General features: G+C 36.7%; 3 protein-coding genes across 6 annotated transcripts; 2 read left to right on the top strand and 1 right to left on the bottom strand.

Annotated features, from left to right (window-relative positions):
* Positions 1-1530: 1530 nt before the first annotated feature.
* Positions 1531-6071, top strand: LOC121647740 (SH2 domain-containing protein 7-like). Of its 2 annotated transcripts, XM_041997408.1 has the most exons (8): positions 1531-1769; positions 1857-1996; positions 2456-2622; positions 3812-3901; positions 4058-4223; positions 4306-4461; positions 4577-5287; positions 5419-6071. In XM_041997408.1, the coding sequence occupies exons 1-8, from the start codon at positions 1715-1717 to the stop codon at positions 5461-5463; spliced, it is 1530 nt and encodes a 509-aa protein (XP_041853342.1). In that variant the 5' UTR covers positions 1531-1714; the 3' UTR covers positions 5464-6071. The 2 variants fall into 2 exon arrangements, with proteins under 2 accessions (XP_041853342.1, XP_041853343.1); XM_041997409.1 differs by lacking the exons at positions 1531-1769; positions 1857-1996; positions 2456-2622 and adding an exon at positions 3545-3659.
* Positions 6072-7976: 1905 nt separating this feature from the next.
* On the bottom strand, positions 7977-16016 carry cib2 (calcium and integrin binding family member 2). Its single transcript, XM_041996294.1, has 7 exons — positions 15720-16016; positions 13625-13852; positions 12571-12605; positions 10742-10853; positions 9409-9556; positions 9114-9309; positions 7977-8960 (listed from the first exon to the last, which is right to left on the bottom strand). Exons 2-7 carry the CDS (start codon positions 13673-13675, stop codon positions 8939-8941), a joined length of 564 nt encoding a protein of 187 aa, XP_041852228.1. The 5' UTR covers positions 13676-13852; positions 15720-16016; the 3' UTR covers positions 7977-8938.
* On the top strand, positions 14892-18536 carry lrrc61 (leucine rich repeat containing 61). 3 transcript variants are annotated; one of them, XM_041996291.1, is made up of 10 exons: positions 14904-14998; positions 15080-15164; positions 16110-16205; positions 16293-16439; positions 16550-16610; positions 16882-16967; positions 17174-17239; positions 17355-17423; positions 17627-17752; positions 17880-18536. In XM_041996291.1, exons 2-10 carry the CDS (start codon positions 15137-15139, stop codon positions 17984-17986), a joined length of 786 nt encoding a protein of 261 aa, XP_041852225.1. In that variant the 5' UTR covers positions 14904-14998; positions 15080-15136; the 3' UTR covers positions 17987-18536. The 3 variants fall into 3 exon arrangements, with proteins under 3 accessions (XP_041852226.1, XP_041852224.1, XP_041852225.1); XM_041996292.1 differs by having other exon boundaries at positions 14892-15164; positions 16383-16439; XM_041996290.1 differs by having other exon boundaries at positions 14894-15164.
* Positions 18537-19086: the final 550 nt, after the last annotated feature.

Raw genomic sequence — 19086 nt, forward strand, 5'->3', positions numbered from 1 at the left:
ATTGTCCAGTCATTGTTTGCCAAATTTTGTTTTTCTTTTTCTTTTAATTTTTCTTTTATGTGAAACTTCTCAGTTTTGCTATTATTTAATGATGTTATTACCCCCAACCGGCTTATTTTGAATATGGCACACTCTAATACTGGATCCACACAATTCACATCAATCTCATTAGTAGAACAATATTGCAAGAATGTTGTTCTTACGGTTATTTGTATTTTTCCTCTCGTTATTATAATACATTATATACTGTATGTGGAATGTTGGTACTGAATTTATCATCTCAATATCTACATTTATATGTCTCAGTAGTAATTCTTCTCTTTTTCCTTCCCCTGGAGAGGAAGGGTCAACCCCTGATTCAATAACAAACACAATTGTCAACATCATAATCATACATTAGTGGAACATTAGTTTGTTTGGGAGGATGTTTTTTTTTTTTACCCAGAGGTTATGAAAGTGTGCATAGAGGCGGTGTGTGTCTGTTGTAATGACATTTTACAGGCGTTAACTGACTTGTGACCTTTTAAAGATTCACACTCTCTGTGGTGCGTCGAAGAGGACAGAAAAACATATCGGCTAAAAGAATCTTTAGTCTGGGAACTTTCTGTACTGATTTACCTCTAAAATATATTTCAGCTGTTCATGTATTATTCGCTGTATATGCAAATGACAACTTTTGCTTCTGATTTAAAATTGAAACGTTTCTTGATGAACTATAACAGTTGAAAAACCTCATTACTCCCACAGAGGAGCACATAATGACTCACAAAGACCTATAGATCAGATAAGGAACACTGTTAAGAGTGTGTTGAAATGTTAGGTTGCGCTACAGTAGCAATACTTAATCATATATGGAACATAACACTGCAGTTATCAGCCTGATGCTTACTCATAACCCCCTACACCTCTGATTTCTATTAGATAAGATTAATAAGATCAATAATTCCAAGCTGATGTTCACATTTTGGGAGATCAGTTTCTTTCAAACTGTAGCTATGTGGTGTGAATGCAATATTGGAACAATGTTAACACTGGATAGGGTTGAAATCTGGTCCCATCCTGTCCAGCATGACCTATTCTTTCTAGTTAGTGTCTCTCTCCTACAGGCAGTAACTGTTCCCCACAGAGCTAAAACTAATGGAGGTGATTCATGACAACAGTGATGGGGGGAAAGAGTTAGCCATTTTTTGTAAGAACCTCAAAAACAAACATTGGAAATGTCCTCTCAGAGCTTTGTTCAAGTCCTTGTAAAAACATAATTCCTATATATTTCCACTCTTCCACCCATTTGGTCCTGTCTTACCCACTCTGAAGTGAATTTATTACCCACCCATGTCAGAAAACACAAAATATCAATTGCTGACGCAACTTGTCTCCCATTGCTTTGGTAATCAGACACGCTGTGGGTAACAGCATCTCCTCCAGCTAACCAGTGCACACGTACACACACAAACCACGCTTTCTTGTACAGTTTTCTTTCCGTTTCTCTTCAGGAAGTTCTCGCTTAGTTCAACTGCCTTCAGCTGTCTTTGTTATGCAAATAAGCTGTATGAAGTCTGCCATGTCGTTGCTAAGTACGTCTGCTTTCCAGACCAGTGGAAAAATGTGTGTAATTGTAAATGTCATCTGTCTATATCTCCCATGCAGCGTCTCACACATAGAACATTTTCAGTTGGAGATTACAGACAGCTAACAAGCTGAGAGAAGGATTTTAATGTTTGCTGAAATGACACCAGGTTCAAACCACACACTGGTAATCTCAAGGATAGGTACGTACTCTCTCTCTCTCTCTGTTAAAAAATACAGTAAACAATATCAGTTTTAAAATTAATGTTCATTATTTTATTTTTTTTCAGGGACTGGAAGGAACTGCTGCATACTGTACAGACAACAAGTCAGATCTGACAATATCTGCTACTTCTCAAAGTCAAAAACAAAGGAAGAAAACTCTACTAAAGCACCCTGCTTTAGAACCCGGCTGAAGTTTTGCTTCATGGTGAGAATGAAATCCACATCTCACTAGCACCACTGATTGCTTAAATGACTTACCTATTAACCACATACCTTTATGCAAAGTTTATTTTACATTAGTATAACATGACAGCAGCAAAGATCAAGAAAGCTTATTTAAGTGACATGAAATGTTCAGCATTTTGAATTCTTCTGGGTTATTGTGGATCTTTAAAGCTATCATGAAACAGGGCACAAATTATGTACAATAAGCTATGATTTTACTGTACATCATTTGTAATATGTACAGTAAAATAAAAATAAAATAAGCTGGAATTTTTCCTGCAGTACCAGCTTTTTACAATGCAAACACTGAGCTCCTTTCAGGCTCTGGTCAACGCCTCCTGGAAAATAAGCAAATGAGACAGTAAAGCACTGCCTCACTGCACGCGTTGGGATTCTAATGCTGGTTGTCCTCACTGGATGCTTGTGTTGTTTTAATCAGAAACGGGAAAAGATGGAGCAAAGGGAACCAACAAGTGATCCTGCTGCTGAAGGGACTGAGGGGAGACTCAGGGATTTGGCATCGAAGTGGTTCATAGACACACAAGTGCCATTTATTGTCAACAACGGCCTCTTCCCCACATGGTTCCTGGGCTTTATCACCAGAAAGTAAGTTTACCTTCAAAACACAACTTGAAATGTTAAACAGCTCAACAGGTTTTGTGTTTAGTACAAATATTACTTTTGATGTATTTTGAGTCATTTGCAAAACCTACTATGGTCACAAATTACCTACTTTTTTCCCACAGGTAAGCTTTTTTTTTTTTGTCAAAACATAAAAGAAAAAAGCATAATATTATGACAAAAAATATTTAGTTAGTTAGTTAGTTAGTTATAAAGGAAAATCTGTTGTGCCCAAGCAGCAACCTCCACCTGTAAAATGTGAAGCCTATGCAGAAGTGCAAAAATTGCAGTTTACCACTAATCCACTAGGGTCTGGCTCCAGAGCAAACAGAGCAAATCCCCATAGACTGCCATGTTAAAAAGACCAACTTCACAGCATTAATAAACATGTTTAAAGCCTAGTACAAAAATCTATTTTAAGATTAATGGGTCAAGTTTACCTTCATTACAACTGTTAAGGGAAGTGAATTTTTTCTAACTCATCCATTTGGATGTTATTTAATCTTGAAATTCAGCATAATTAGGGGTGTTTTTTTTATTGACATGTATCAAATATCCGCAGAAAGAAGGAAAGAGTGCAGCACAAACGCGGCTTTTAGCCGGCTAACAGCGTGCCTTAGCTTTAGCCCGCCTACTCCTTTAGCTGGTTAGCTACCGTTGCTTGGGGTTAGCTCGGTTATCGCTTAGCTACAGCCAGCTGGGAGTTTGATGGTTGTCAATCATCCACCCCTCAGCTCGACCTCTTTGCCCATTTTTGGATTTTTCGAGACTAACGACACGCGTGACGCTACCAAGATGGCAATGGTGGAAACACCCAACAAGCTTCACTTTTGCTCTTCAGAAGCCTACGGGTGACGTCACGGAGACTCCGTCCATCTTTTACAGTCTATGGTTGTGCCCCTGGCACACCGTTTTGTCCGATGGAAATCATACACTCTGCAGCAAACCCACTCACACCTATACTGTCCTCCTCTGGCAGATCAAAACGCCTACATGAAGAGAGGGAGAGAGTTCAGTGACAGGTTCATGGAAAGGGCTTGTAACAAAATGGTTTTCCTAAACTATGCCTCATATTTCCCAAAATTTGTGCCTGTTCATCAAATAGGCTTACGACAGTTTTCTTTTTTTTTTTAATTAAGTTTGGATATTAAATTTTCACTTCATCTGTCTGCAGGGATGCTGAGGAAATACTCAGAGAAAAGGAGCTGGGCTGTTTCTTGGTCCGTCTCAGTGATAAGGCCATTGGATACATACTGTCCTATAAGTGAGTACTGATTTTCTAAAAACTAGCTATTGTTGCCCAAAATTTATATAACACACACACACACACACATATATATAAATATATACATGTATGCCGTAAAGATTGGTAAAAAGGAACGCCTTTCTAGTGCTTTAAAGTGTTTTTGTCCTATTGCAGAGGCAGGGATCGGTGTCGACACTTTGTGATAAGCCAAAGTGAGACGGGGCAGTTTGTGGTGTATGGAGACACAGAGGGACACAACACACTCCATGAACTCATAGAGTATTACAAGACAAGGCCCATAGAGCCATTTAGAGAGTATCTGACTTCATCATGTTTTGAGGTGAGAAAGAACTTCCTTTATTTATTTTTTTTAAATAAAACCAGTTGGTAATGATGATTAACCAGTGTTTTTATTTTGGCAGGCCCTCGATGGAGAGCTGTATGACATGATCCAGGTCAGTCCCAAGGAAACACCTATCGCTGCTCTAAGACCTGCAAAGAAGAACATACGAAGACAGCAAGTTAACACGACCACACAGCAGCAACCAACACGGGCACCCAAGAACAGAACTCAAGAGGTGAGTGTGTCCATTAGTTGCACTGATACTAATCTAACTAAGATCTTCTCAAATTTACTTAGTTTATATTTCCTTTCTGACTTTAAGTAATCGCATTGTTTTTTTTTTTAAACAGGAAGTACCACCTTTGCCTCAGAGGAGCAGGCACCTGGACAGCAGTACTTTAAACGACCAGGATAAGATCTTTTATGCTCAACTCAGGAAGCAAACACCCAGGGAGGGTCCAAGAATCCAACATTTCTCACAGGACTACTTACCTGGAGCTAAACCAGGAAAAGCAGAGAGGTTGACTCCCAAAGATCAGAATAACGGCAGATATAGTCCTCCATCAGAACCAGAATCTGTTTACTCTGAGCTCAGCCTGCTTGAGAGCAAGAGCAGGTCTCTGCCGCTGCTGGACAGCAGCTCTGATACGGAGCAGTCTTACAGATTGAGTGCACCTCCTAACACTCCACCAAGACTTTCTCCAAAGCCAGTCCGACAAGCTGCCAGGTGTACTCCACAGTCAAAAGAGACAGACTTATGGAGTAGAGCAAACAACAGCAACAGCCTGGACTGCATAAGTGACACCGCAATTTATCACCTGGCTAGCAGGTCTGGCAGACAAAGCCCAACACCCTATGACAACAGAACACTAAGCGCAGAGCAGCACAGTGATTCTGTGTATGCTGAAGTTGCCAGTGAAGCCCTTACTTTCGCCCATGACAGTACGTATGAGATACTTCCTGATCACATGGAGACGGCAAAGTCAAAACCCAACAGCAGCACTTATGAACCTGTGGAGGACATCAGACGCAACCCTATCTGCTCATCCGGGTGCTTAAAGGTTTGTAAAATACTCTTATTACTATTACTAATATTATTATTATTATTATTATTATAGTTATTAAATCATTCACTCTTTGTTGTGTCTAACCTTCTGCCATTTATTTAAATAATTTTATCTACTTTCCACAGAATAACAAATGGAAATGGCTCTTCCCCGAAACCAAGAGGAAATGATGACGAGGCTGCCTCACCAGCTCACAAAGAAAATGTTTAGTTAATATCATCTTACACTACTGTTACTCACTAACACACACACTGACAATTTTTCAGCATCAAAAGAAAACGTTTGTATATTTGTTTCTTAATGTATTTATTGAAAATTGATGAAGCAAATTACATTAATACTTTCTCTGTAAGCTTTGTACTACTGAAATACTGTTTCATTAAACACTTTACAGTAAAGAAAGTATTATTTTCTGGGCAATAATTACAGTGGGGGTAGAAATTTATTTTAATGAGGGCAAGTTTCATATGCAGCAAAGAAAATGGAGGAAAAATGTGTTCAGTCTGTAGCATGTGATTCATAGTGAATCATGGTTTATATTTGTAAAAGTCAAATTTATGTGTATTATTATGCTTTGCTGTGAGAATGTCTATTGCATTTTATCAGAAAAAGTTATTACAGTTTCTCTGATTAATTTACGTAACTTTACTGATAAAAAAAAAAAAAAAAGAAGAAAAATGTAGAGCTTTGAAAGCAGCATTTCCATGGGAGGATTGAATGTTTGCCGTCAAAATTCCTGCTGTGTGAAGCATGTTTTGGTAGTATGGTGCTCGCTCACTGTGATTTTCTCTCAAAAACCTGAAGAATGTTTGTTTTAAACGTAAAATTAAATAGACAAAATGCAGCAAATTGGAATATGCTCACAGCAAATTCATTAAAAACTTTGCCCTTAGAAATGTTTCTCCACCCATCAGAGCTGCACTTTATTCACAGGAAACTTAATTTGCATATAGATTTCTAAAGGCAGCAATGGGGAAGTCTATCGAAGGTGCTGAAATGCCATTTATTATCTTTTATCAACTGCAGCTCTTTAACATTTCTGATTATAGCTTCAGTTTGGCAGTAAAGTATTACAGCTCATTGCCCTGTGTCTACTTAATACATTCATAGATTTTCCTTCATGCAGTTAAATAAAAATACAGCTATTGCACTGTTTTGTGATGGGCTTGAGTGACAGAAATGAGGAAGTAAGGTGTTTCCCCTGCCGGTCACATAGGACAAACCAGGATATGATAAACTACTAAAATGTCAGCTGCTGCTGTGAAAGCACAAACTACTTTGTAACCGACTCTTTCACAGCCAAATGTTAAAGGGTTACTGGAAAACTGACAACAATGTGTGTAACAGCAACAACTGAGCAAGAGCGGAGGCATCTGAGTAAAGATCGAATATTGAAAATCTTTATGAAATATATAGAATATGCACAGAACATGTTGTCATGCAAACATCTCAATGAAATCTAAAACTACACACCTCTGTCCTCTTGCCTCTTCTCTTATTTACCAGAGCCCTTATTTAGCATATAAGCAGTATATAAACACAAGTTCATGTTTATAATGAAGTGAAAATGGTTTTAAAAGTGCCACATGTAACAAAAACAAAGATCAATAACAGAAAAATGTAATATATCATTAAAAACTGTGCTTACATCGTTATCGATTCACTTAACAAAAACAACTGTTGTGCTTTCACTCTCAGACTGAGCCATTTAACAGTCTAACGTAACAGTGTAAGGTAACACTGTAATGGGGACTATGTGGTATTTTTGAACAGATGTGCCAATTTGTTAAAAAAGTACAGCAGCATTAGAGGTGATACAGTCACACTGGACCTAAGGGGGAGGTAATGGTGCCACAGAAATGACAGCCAGGGGGTAAAAACAGTTTTTAAGTCTATTGATTCTGGTAGACATATGACTGGCTTTCTTTTGAAGTTGGCTAGTGTAAATGTCTGGTAATGGTGAGCCAAATATGAGCTGGAAACTCCGGCTCAACTAATGAAAAAGAAGATGAGCTGTTTTCCTTCTAATTTTATTCAAGTACCATCTTAAATCAGATAAAATTAAAACAGACATCATCTCGTGGACTGAAACCAGTGTTAGTTCCACACGTTTTTTTTTTTTTTAACCCTCTCTCAACCTTAGAAACAATAAATCGTGATGGCTGCTTTACAGCCTCAGTATCACATTGCACCAGAAGCTTCTCTGCAGGAATCTCAATTAACAGATGTTCCCAGTGAGACCAGTAATTAATGAGGCTACACAATCAGCAGTCTATTGGCCTGAATATTTGATACTGCCCTCATAAAAACAATGTGAGCTAATGGAGAGCAGTATTTACTGGCTGCTCTAATGACTGCACACTGCTTAACTCACTTACCCGAACCTTCCTTCTTCAGTTGGAACAATCCACTGCTCTGCATTTACTAATTTAATTCTATTTTATCCAACAATATCTTTATTTAACTCTTGCATGTATGGCTTTAGATTTGTAGAGGTGCACCTAATGTCTACAAGTTCTGTATGACACATTGAAAGAGTCTAAAATCAATATGAATCATTAAAAAAAATGTATATCATGCATATTTGCAGTCTAAAGATCACCTTTTAATCATCAGCCAACGTGGCCAAGACTATTTCCTGCAGCTTTTGATAAGATTAGCTGTGTGTGCAGGATGTAATCATATTTATAAGCGTATAAGCAGCTCGCCTCAAATGGTTACATCCTTTTTTTTTTTTTTTACATGTGGCATATATGATGGATTATACAGAGACAGTCATTTCCTCATCTTGACTGTACATAGTCTTTGATCATACCAAGTGGGTGGGTTAGGTTATAACATTAAAGCAGCAGGTCAGGTCACTTCAAACGACATATTCCCAATTAACAAAACTTTTGTTCTTTTTTTTTTTTTTACTTACAGCAACAAAACTCACGAAAGAAGACACACAAAGCAATTTGATCAGAGAACACAGAAACAAAATTTATCAAAACAAATTTCTGATTTCACATGAAATATAAAATACAAATCCAAAAGATGGCTGTAACTAACATCTCATGACACTGACTGAGGCAGACGATGAAAGCTACTTAAATTAATTCAGATGACAGAGCCCTTTATATAATATTCAATAACAGATATGATTGTCATCATCTTCTAGTTTTAAAAGCAAGTCACAAACTAAGTAGTAAATATAAAAATGTTGCATAGTTCATAAAGAATAAACAGTATGCATGCCCTTGAAGCCAAAGCTCTGATTTCATATACCTCAAGCTTTGTCCGTAGTCTTATAAAAACTGCAAACCCAGTGTGTCAGTGTAGCTTGCAGGAAGCACTGCAGATAGATGAGTGTTGTTTTTCATTTGCACAACAGGCACAAATCTAACCTTAAAATATAAAAAAGACTATCTTTTTTTCTAATTTAATTCAAGCCCTTTTTTATTTGGTAAAAGAAGAAACACATGTCTCTAAAGTAATATAATGTGTGGTTCTGAGGTAAGGACACCTTGAGTCAAGTCTGGAAAGGATTGCTGTGCATCTTTTTCTGGGTAAGATGCTGACACTGTGTTGGAGCCAGAACATGGTTCCGGTTGAGTCTTGGGGTTCAGCACCCTGCTGACCACAGAAACTATCCATCCAACACTCTCAGATGCGGATATGAAATGTACTGTAGGAGCAAAAGAAACAACATAAGGGCCCAGCAGTGATGCAGTATAGGAAGTTGTGACTTGTTTAGGTGAATCAGCATAATAGTGCCTTAAGAATAAAATGACATCAGTGCAATGCTGAAAACAATTATTACAAAGAAAGTTTTTGTTACCTTAAAAAATCTGGAGCCCGGGAAATCATATTTTCAAAGTCAGCATAAGAGAGTTTGTTGTCTCCATCCAAATCTGCCTCCTCTATGGTTTTCTCACACACCAGCTCCACCTCCTCAGGAGTCAGCTCCTCTTTTGTCAGCTTATTTAGAGTCTTCTCAAGGTCCTCTTTGCACAGGTAATTATCCACGTTGAAATCTAAGAGCAACACGAATCATAGTAAATAATAACCGAATTTGAATCAGCTTTGGGAAATGTAACATTTATGTACTTGTGAGTACATCTGAGTGTTATTACCATATATCTTGAAGGCATATATCGCCTTCAGTTCTCTAGGAGCCGTTTCACTGAGGACTGAAAACATGTCCACAAATTCATTGAAGCTGAGGTTCCCCATCCCATCCTCCGAGAAGGACTCCACAATCCTGTTGCGGAATGGGTTTTCCTGCACAAAAAAAAAAAACTGTATTGTTCCTGTATCCTAAAAGAGTCATGATAGTTTCACAGATATGTGGCTTCATATGCTTGACTTTGTGCAGACGGCTAAACCATCAAGCAGATTCTGCTGATCACAGAGTTCAACTGAAAAAGCTGACTCAGCCATGCAAATATGTTAAAGCCAATCATTTCTTCTCCACTGATCAAGCTTAACCCATAACTAAGGTTTTAAATTCCTGATAATTAGCTGGTTTGTCACAAGTTATGATTAATTATGTCAGGAAGAAGTCAACGTTACACACAAATTCATAGAGAAGCTTTAATGCCAACAAAGACTTAAAGAGAAATTCTCCATGCCCTAGTTGCCTGCTTTGACCACTAAGAGCTATAAATGCTGAAAGGCATTAATTTAATTCCTTTTCATACAATTTACTATCAATCTTAAATACCTCAAATCAAGAAAGGCTAAGAAATAAGACGATACAAATGACTTTAGCTTCTGTATGCAGTTCTTCTGCTCTCCTGTGTCCCCATGACGATGGACACATACATAAAGAGCTTCTTGAATTTATTAGTTAGACTTCAGCAGAACCTGAGCCAGTCACATCATCTTCCCCAGCTAATTATTCTCAGTGAGAAAGCCATATTTATGATTATTATGTTGTAAAGGGCTCTAGGTGACTGTGCATTGTCCATGCCTCATATATCCTGCTTCCAGTGGTCTTCATCTTTCTCATACTGCCAATGGAAACCTGCAATCGTGTGACAGCTTTATAGGTAAAAGCTCACTTGCGCCAAGAAATGGTTCACATTTTGAGTCCTTTTTCTATTTTTTATTTTTAAACCTTTTGTGAATAAGGACTCCATATTTATGTGTTTTGTGTAGGACGAAAGTGATGAGAAGTGGTTGTTCTTTTCACATTGCAGATGCTTGGAAACTGAAGGAGAATGAATTAGGACAGAAGTGAAGCATTTCTTGGAACATTAACTTTGATAAACGCACAGTAAGGACATCCAATCAGATCAGCTATGATGATGCTTAAGTCAATTATGTCCTCTGCTGGAGAGTTTATGGATTTTATGTTGATTTACTTTGGGAGTGATAACATTTGTGTCCTTGTTGCACAATTATCCAAAAAAAATGCAACATGGTGCGAACCTAATGAATTACTGTTGGAAGATTTTTTTTTACCTTTAACTCTGGCATGTTGACAATTAATGCTAAGGGCAGTTTACAGTCAGGTTCATTGGTGTAGTCCATTGGTACAAGATGTGGAGCCAACTCGTGATATCTGCCATGTAACCTACAACAGAACATTAAAACAGATGTTAAAAAAATTGGGTCCAATTTTGTGCTGCACTTTAGCTCTGAAGACCAGAAGGCCTGCTGCATACTTCCTAACCACTACACCTGACTGGAAATGTTGCTGTATATAAATAACTGACTATTACCTTTACAGTAAAAGGATGACGCCATAGAAAGAAAAAATGTCCGTGTGGAGGCTGTTTGAGTGTTCATCATGGGATGTATGGAAAGTCAGTATCTATTTACAGCATTCAATTCATCCTGTTCTTTGATTTGTCAGTGCAGATGAGTCGAGCCATTTGTCAGCAGGAACATTGTTGCAGGAAATGGAATAATTTAATTAGATAAAATCAACAAGTTTCATTGGTGCACTGTTGCAAATGAACACTTTCAAGGTTTTAATGTACCATCACATTTGAAAGTGTTTGAACCCTCAAATGACTTATGGATTGGATTCAATAGTTATGTTAAAGAGTTACTTTATATTTTCAAAACTGCAGTTTATTTGAATACACACGATATCTTTCTTTGCTTTATGTAACTTGTAGTGGTGGATGGGAACCAGTGTCCTACAAATGTAACAAAGTACAGGATCCTTTAATAATCTCTGTTTCTGCAACATTACCAAATTACCATTTAATTTCTTTAAGTAGCTTTTTGTTTCCAATTTGTAGAACAAATGACAACAGATCCTGAAACATGAGGATCGCTGGTTAATCTCATTAAAAACATGTTAGCCATTTCTGCATCTCAGCAAGCAGATGAGTGACAGGCAGAGAGGGGTCATGCTGCCCACTGAATTATTATTATATATTTATGGACAGAATAATATTTATTTTTAGAGCATGTCGAAAGACTTGGAAATGTGACACTTTGGGGTTGGGTGCCACAGAAAACACACCTTGACTTTTAAAGGTTTAGGTGACTCAATGAGACGCTGAAACCCAATAGAAATGTCAAGATCTTCATCTGTACTTGCCAGCAAACGTTTGTCTGTGACCATATTGACATAATAAACTGTAGGTTCATTCACAGGTTCATAGCTGCAGCTCACTACAGAAATTATAATTATATAAGGGCAACATTTCAGCATTTTTAGTTTTTTATTTTATATTTGCATATATGACATGGATGTCATTTCATTTAAAATAACTGATGGAAACTCTTCTAAGTTTAAACAAATAATTTGATATTACTATGGATTTAAGTAAAAAAAAATCTGGCATATCAATGACATTGTGCCAATTGACCATAATTCAGTTCAACCCCATTTTATATTTCTTGCTGTGCAACCGTTTCTAATGGAATTGTAACAATTTACTCCAGTTATGCTAAAGTAACATTGATAATCAAATTTAAAAGCATTTACAACCCTTATTTTAGCTGCAAATGAAATTAGCCTAAGGCGAAAAGATTTTACTGATTCAGCTCAGTATAGGAACAAAATGCAGCCTGAAGAGGTGATTTTTTCTGCAAACTAGTGCAGTGCAAGAATAGCTTGTGATTTAATATGTAGTACTACTAGTCATGTCCACAGCTACCTAAAGCATACCTTAGCTACGCATGGAAATACATGGCATACTCTATGTAGAACATGAAGCTTACTATTATTTTCTTGGGGTCAAAGGAGGAAATTAAATGCTTGTTTTTTACATGACCAAAAGCACATTTGCCTGCAATAAGAACCCCAAGATGTACCTTAGTGAAACTCTTACCGCAGAATTTCCTTGCGAGTGAAAAATGTACAGTCCTGCAATGAGAATTAAAAAAATTCAAAACACAAATATGAGAAATACTTAGCTTTGATAAAGTCTGCATTAAACACTCTCAGTGACAGCTCCTCTGGATAACAATAAAAAGCTTTTCCAGGTGTCTGGATTCTTTTAAAACGAGGATGTGTGTGAGTACAGGCAGCAACATGAGCCATTGTTGTCTAACATGCATGTGTTGGCACGCACATTATCCAACAGCCCAACGGGAGGCACCTCAGTTTACATTTGCCTTTTGTATCCAGCTGCCTAGGCTCTGCTCCTGGGTGTAAGAACCAGGGTGCAGTCATCTGTACAGCTCTAGAAGCAAATAACAAAAAGGGCTGCTTTTGACAAACATGTTTATTTAAGACTTATCATTAAGAACATTGAGTTTGAGTATTTTAAGCTAAATCTGAGCAGCCATCAAAACCTATAAGTTTCCTTCCAAACAACTTGGACATTATTCTAAGAGGAGCTTTTTAAGAGCTGCTGCAGTAACCAGAGAGGCTCTTGAGAACCAAACTGAGTCCTGAGAGTAGAGTTTCACAGCATATCACTGGCTTAGCATCAATTATTAAGTCCACATCTAATCACATTATAAACCTGTGCACACGGAGATGTATATTTTCATGGGAAAACCTGGATTGTCTGAGCAACAAAAGGGAAGATCTTCTCAGGCAATAACTCAATGCAGACAGTCCAGTTTATGATGTAATGAAATCTAAACCCTCTACTATCGTCACCAAACAAGTATTTAAACAATGGAGTTATAACTTGTAATACATTAGGATAAAAAACCTTAGCCATCATCCATCATTAACTGAAGTGATTAGAAATCAGAAATAGCACTGAAAGTAAAAATACTCATTAAGAGGGAGCATCGGACTTTACTTTTATTCATGTTTATACTACATTTAATTTCTAACCACAGAGCATAAATAATAATAGTGAATAAAAGTAAGTTATTTTATATTTATTTTTATCATTCAAGCAACTAAACACAGATATGCCAGCTTACCTGATAGGCATCAAGCTGCTCATCAGTGAAGATTGTTTGCTTATTTCCCATCTTTATCAAGTAATCTGTTGCTTGTACACATTCACAAAAATGAATGTCCAAAGCCTTTTTTCAATGAAAGGCATTTATGAGCTCTGCGGAGTCAACGTCTCCACACAGGTTGAGTTGAGATTGTTGCAAACACTTAAAAAAGGTTGTTGATCTCTGTCCAAGAGATGTCTGCCATAGCTGCAAAAAGTAGATGAAAATAAAAAAGAGAAAAACAAAAGAGAAGGAGGTAATAGAATCCAGTTATGATGGAGCCAGAGCTGCGGATGTGTACTGTGCAGCCTGAGGAGAGCAAACTGATCTGCCTCACCTTAAGAACCTAGATAGTGTGTCTGCTGGAGTCCAGGCAAACCAATGACACATCAGGCAAATAAATAAATAAATATGGACCAGACAATGCTGGTAATGAGGGTTATTTAACTGCAATGTGGGGCACTCAGATAAAAACTTTGTCTCCTTTGATCAATAATGTTAAGTTATAATCACAAAAAATATCATACAATATATGTCATTTGAATACTCTGCAGCTACTTTATAGTCATTTAAATATGGGCTTTTTTACAGTAAATATTGTTTATATACACTGACCCACCTCTAGCATTATGCATAAATGCAAATTTTAAACCACATGTTGAAAATGTGAGATTGAAAGTTTTATTGCTCCATTCGTGTCTTTAAAAAGTGTTCATTTATATATTCCCTTTTGTGTTTGTTTTTGGCAACAATGAGGAATATTTTTAATAATTGAATTCAAAGTTATGTTTTCCCAGATTAGCTTTTTCTTATTTGGATACTAATTAAAAAAAAAAAAAAAAAAGTAATAACTATTCAGTAAGTGATCACTTTTCAAAGATGATAAAATTGAGACTGAAGCATCCAGATCCTTAACTTTAGTAAAATTATGCTGCTCGTTATTTAACTTATGCTGGCTAGTATATAAGATTTAATGTTGCTGCAGGATCTTTATGAATAACATAATAATAATAATAATAATAATAATAATAATAATAATAATAATAATAATAATGATGATGATGATGAATCAGAAGAAAAAGAATCTATTTATTCCTCTTCTTAGCTGTTGAAGAACATTTCAAAACTGTATATAAATACAAAAAATAAAAAAATAAATTCTTTGTGCTTGTGTGCAAAACTTTACATTTAAACTAATAACCTGTTGCACCTAGAGCAACATCTCACAGACTGGTGGTTTTTACAGACGCATCCTCATTTGATGTTACTCCAACTTTGCTTTTTCTCTGCTGTGCTGCAGAGACTGATGTCCGTCTGTAATCCACCTGCCTGCTTTCACAGTTCAGCAGTACAGTAAGCGTGTCCTTACTGCACCTCAGGACAGATGACAATTTCACGCATCACGCAAATAACCACGGTTTTGCTTTTCTTCAGCTGAACAGTTACTCTTTGTTGCGTTTGGGAGCTTTGTAATAGACAAAGTTGCCCAGGATGGACTCCAAGCGAGAAAAAGACCAAGGTAAGTTGTGATGGAGAGCTTGTTGCTACGTTGCTATGCTACTAGCCTTTAGCGGCTTATGCTACTGTAGCTAGCTGTGCCCAAAAATGAGATGAGGCAAACAATCTATTGTATGTTGCACCACGTCTTACGTGTGTCATCACAAAAGAAAAAAGGAAACTGCTACCCTTTTGATATAATAACCCACCCACTTTCATCCGGCTGAATCATCCCTCATGAATTCACGCAGCCGTCCCACAGGAACGACGCTCATAGCTAACAAAGAGGTAGCTAACTGTACTGAACGCTGCTGGTAGCTTAACGCTAAATTTAATGTTGCCGCCTGTATTTTTGCAAGTGCAATACAAAACTGACGTTTGGTGCCCCGTCTTTTCCCACCTAGTAACACATTCATATTTTGTGCTGATGCTGCGCCATACCACTTTATTTTATTTTTTTTTATTGAAGTTAACTAAATAAAACCAATGTTTATATAATGTTCACAATTTAAAATTATGATACAGAGAATAGCAGGCGGCCGCATTATTATCTCTGGTTAAGAGAAATGATGCTCACAGAGGAGAATTCATGTCTAGCACTGCCACTGCCTCAAGGAAACTGAAGCCAATGTCACTCCCTCAGCTGTTACTCATGCATGCTACAGGCAATATATTACACAACAGTGCACACATCTGCCCGCTTGTGACCCTTTCCTCTGGAGATGGCAGGGATGCTCTATGTGCTCTCAGGTATAAAATTCCTACACGCTTGAACTCATATTTTCTCTTAAAAGAAGACGACATGGGCTGTCTGCTTTTCCCACTGTTAACAGAACAAACAACGCTTCCAGCAATTTCTGTTGCCTTGCTGACTCAGATATTAGGAATCTGTGGTTATACTGCATTTCTAAAGAGAAAAAGGGTCCAGTTTTTTCCTCATTCACAGTCTTGCCTCTGATTCTTTCAGATGCAGACTGTGAGAAGGTAACTGCTGTTCTTCTCAAGGCTCGCACAGGAGAATTTGACTTGGAGTCAATACTGTTCCTCAAACTGAGGGGTCTAGGTAAGATTTAATGAATGCATTAGTGTTTAAAGCTGCTAAAATCCATTATTGTTTAAATGTATATTTTTTTCACTTGTATGTCTTTAGGTATACATGATCTTGGATGTATTGGGGAGTGTATGAACTTGGAGAGACTAGACCTATCTGGAAATAACATCACTAATTTGGCTCCTTTAGCATCTCTTCGACTTCTTGCTGTGTTAAATCTGTCAGCTAACCGGATCTCCAACTTGGGTATGATCACAGACATTAAACAATTTTTATTTTTATGGTGTATACATTTACTTAACAAAGAATATAATATCATGTTAATTCAGGTATTTTACTTTTTCCGTTTTTTCCAGACCCCCTGCACAGCTGTGAAAGTTTACAGAACTTAAATTTGGCTGGTAATATTATATCCAGGTAATATAATTTACAAATATATAACTAGCACAAGTGGAATAAAAATCTGAATGTATTAAAGTTTTTTTTTAATGGGATAGTGAACAAATTAGGCCAATTTCAGTTTTCACTGGCAAAATTCTCTGTAATGTTAACATTTCAACTCACTGCATAAATTAAAATGTTCTGACTACTGTATGAAAAATTTTGTTACTAGTTATTGCATTTTTAAAAGCAGTATTCAGAATTTCTCTTCTAAAATTGCCTCAAATCTTTCCTGTTTTTCTGACAGTGTTGAAAACCTACATTGCCTTGTTTCTCTGAGAAAACTTGAAAACATACGTCTAAAAGATAATACGTACAATTACACTAATCCAGGTGAGTTTTTGTGATTATTATTATTTTTATATCAGTATAACAGCCTTATTATCTTGACAAGTTATTTTCAGTTCTGTTCAATGTAGACTCACTGATATATGAATGTTAGGATAGATGGACAAGTTGATAAAGGGATTTGGCAAACATGATTCTATTTCACTGAAAAAAAATAAAAGATTAATATAACAATGACTTATTTATGTCAGTTTGCAGGAATACATCCTATAGATCTGTAGTGCTTGAGATGTTCCCAAACATCAAGGTTCTGGATGGTAAGATATTGCTTTTTCCAGTTTCTCTTTAACAAAACACTTAAATGTCAGTGTTTAAATTTTAATTGTGTATACAGATATTAATTTGTGTGTTATTTCACATTTTAAACCGCAGGTGAAAGAGTTGTCGGACGAGGGAGTGACTTGTACCAGTTATGCAAAGACATTGATGACACCATTAAAGGTATTTCTTTTTATTTTATTTAGGTGTATGCTTTTGTGCCATGACTAGTAACGTATCAGAATCTGTTCTCTTTGTTATATTTATCTGAAAAACAACATCTCATTGTATCACTGACATCTGAGACGCAGCTGTGGTTACCCCTTGATTAAATAAAACATTTTTATTTAAATATTATGAATGTTTTTGTCTTCCTCTAAAATTAGCTGGCTCATACAAAAATGGACAGCTTCTTGAACAACCAGACTGCAAGCCATGGGTGGAAGATAGCTACTGGGAAATAAAGAGATCCAACAATGCCATAATTGACGAAGCCTACAAACAGTTTAACGGTAAAAGGTTTTCTGTGGTTTTCCTCACTGAAAGTGTTTGCTCCGTTGATCTTACCAGCAGTCAACTGTGCTAAATTTGCAGCATGCTATCTGTCCCATGACATCCTTGTCTTTTATTTTTCCACAGATGTTCTACATGAATGCAGACTCCTCAACAACAGAGCCACTCATGTTATTTCACAAACCGAAAGATCCATGAGTTTAAAGAAACAACCAAAGCAATACGCCATCTGAGTTGGGCTATTTTCTACACATTTGTGTGTCGAAAATATTTAGCAACTTTTTTGTTGTGTGAATTACCATGGCTAATGTACTGTAGCTTTTTCAAATAACCGTGCTATATCCAAATGCTTGATACTTGCTTAAAACACATGCTCTGTGTTGCAATGTGTGGCATTTGCTGTAACTGTATGCATCCTATGCATAGGTTATCAGAAGAAACATATTGGTGGTTAAAAAACCTTTACCCATGCTGATGCCCCTCAGTCTGGTTCAAAGATGTCTTAACTTGCACAATGTGCATTTTGTACCATGCTTTAGCCTGTATTTGTGCTGAGAGCTTATAAAATTTTCTATAGTTCATTAGTTATTTAAAGCTTTTTACCTTTTTTTCCCTTTAGCATTGCTGGTTTGGGGAGTTAATGTGTCCCATGTTGTATCCATTCTTTGTTAGTTGCATTTTTGCAAAAAGTTATTGTTTCAGCTGTTTCTACTTGTTTTATACCATAAAGTTTATTATGCTTACAAACAATGTGTGCAAAATACAGCAGTGTTTATAAACCTATGAAGGTGCACTTCTTTCATTATTCTTTTGATTTGTCTAATTTAAGATAACTGGCACATCAATGTGTTGCACAGTTGCTACATCCAAAGCCAAAAAATGTTAATAACTAATTAAAATTGGGTAAAAATCCTGTTCAAATCAGTTATTGAGGAATTGGTGGAAGCAGTCCACTGGCGCCACCTGCTGGCGAGAGTTGTCCTATGAATTTATAAGCGATTTTTTTCTCGGTATCAAAACTGTTCTTACATATGCATATACCTATAAGTGATCGCATTCTTGTTTATCAAAATATACCAAATTGTCAGAAAAACCCAGTTTCATTAGTTTTACGTCTTGTCAGGGTGGATTAAACGTAAACTGGGGTTTCCATCCCCTATAACCTCCAGATACTCCTGAAGAGGAGAAGCTAAAAGATTGCATTTATTTTTATAAACGTACTTTTTTTTTTTTTTTTTTAGATTAGCTCTTGTTTTATTAAGACGCTTATGTGGTAAAATACATTTATGTGAAGAAGTATTGAATTCTCAGCTACAAGTGTTTTAAAGATAAT

Source organism: Melanotaenia boesemani, chromosome 10, assembly GCF_017639745.1.
Source record: "Melanotaenia boesemani isolate fMelBoe1 chromosome 10, fMelBoe1.pri, whole genome shotgun sequence".
NCBI classification, from domain to species: Eukaryota; Metazoa; Chordata; class Actinopteri; order Atheriniformes; family Melanotaeniidae; genus Melanotaenia; species Melanotaenia boesemani.

Bases quoted from the DNA above. Each gene is read 5' to 3' on its own strand.
- LOC121647740 (XM_041997408.1), top strand. From the start codon at position 1,715: ATGTTTGCTGAAATGACACCAGGTTCAAACCACACACTGGTAATCTCA. The intron at 1,770-1,856 runs GTACGTACTCTC...ATTTTTTTTCAG, and splicing joins ACTGGTAATCTCAAGGATAG to GGACTGGAAGGAACTGCTGC. The intron at 1,997-2,455 runs GTGAGAATGAAA...TGTTTTAATCAG, and splicing joins GGCTGAAGTTTTGCTTCATG to AAACGGGAAAAGATGGAGCA.
- cib2 (XM_041996294.1), bottom strand. From the start codon at position 13,675: ATGGGAAATAAGCAAACAATCTTCACTGATGAGCAGCTTGATGCCTAT. The intron at 9,557-10,741 runs GTAAAAAAAAAT...TTTTTTGTGCAG, and splicing joins TCAACATGCCAGAGTTAAAG to GAAAACCCATTCCGCAACAG. The intron at 9,310-9,408 runs GTAATAACACTC...TGTTGCTCTTAG, and splicing joins ATATGCCTTCAAGATATATG to ATTTCAACGTGGATAATTAC.
- lrrc61 (XM_041996290.1), top strand. From the start codon at position 15,137: ATGGACTCCAAGCGAGAAAAAGACCAAG. The intron at 16,968-17,173 runs GTGAGTTTTTGT...TATTTATGTCAG, and splicing joins GTACAATTACACTAATCCAG to TTTGCAGGAATACATCCTAT. The intron at 17,240-17,354 runs GTAAGATATTGC...TTTAAACCGCAG, and splicing joins AAACATCAAGGTTCTGGATG to GTGAAAGAGTTGTCGGACGA.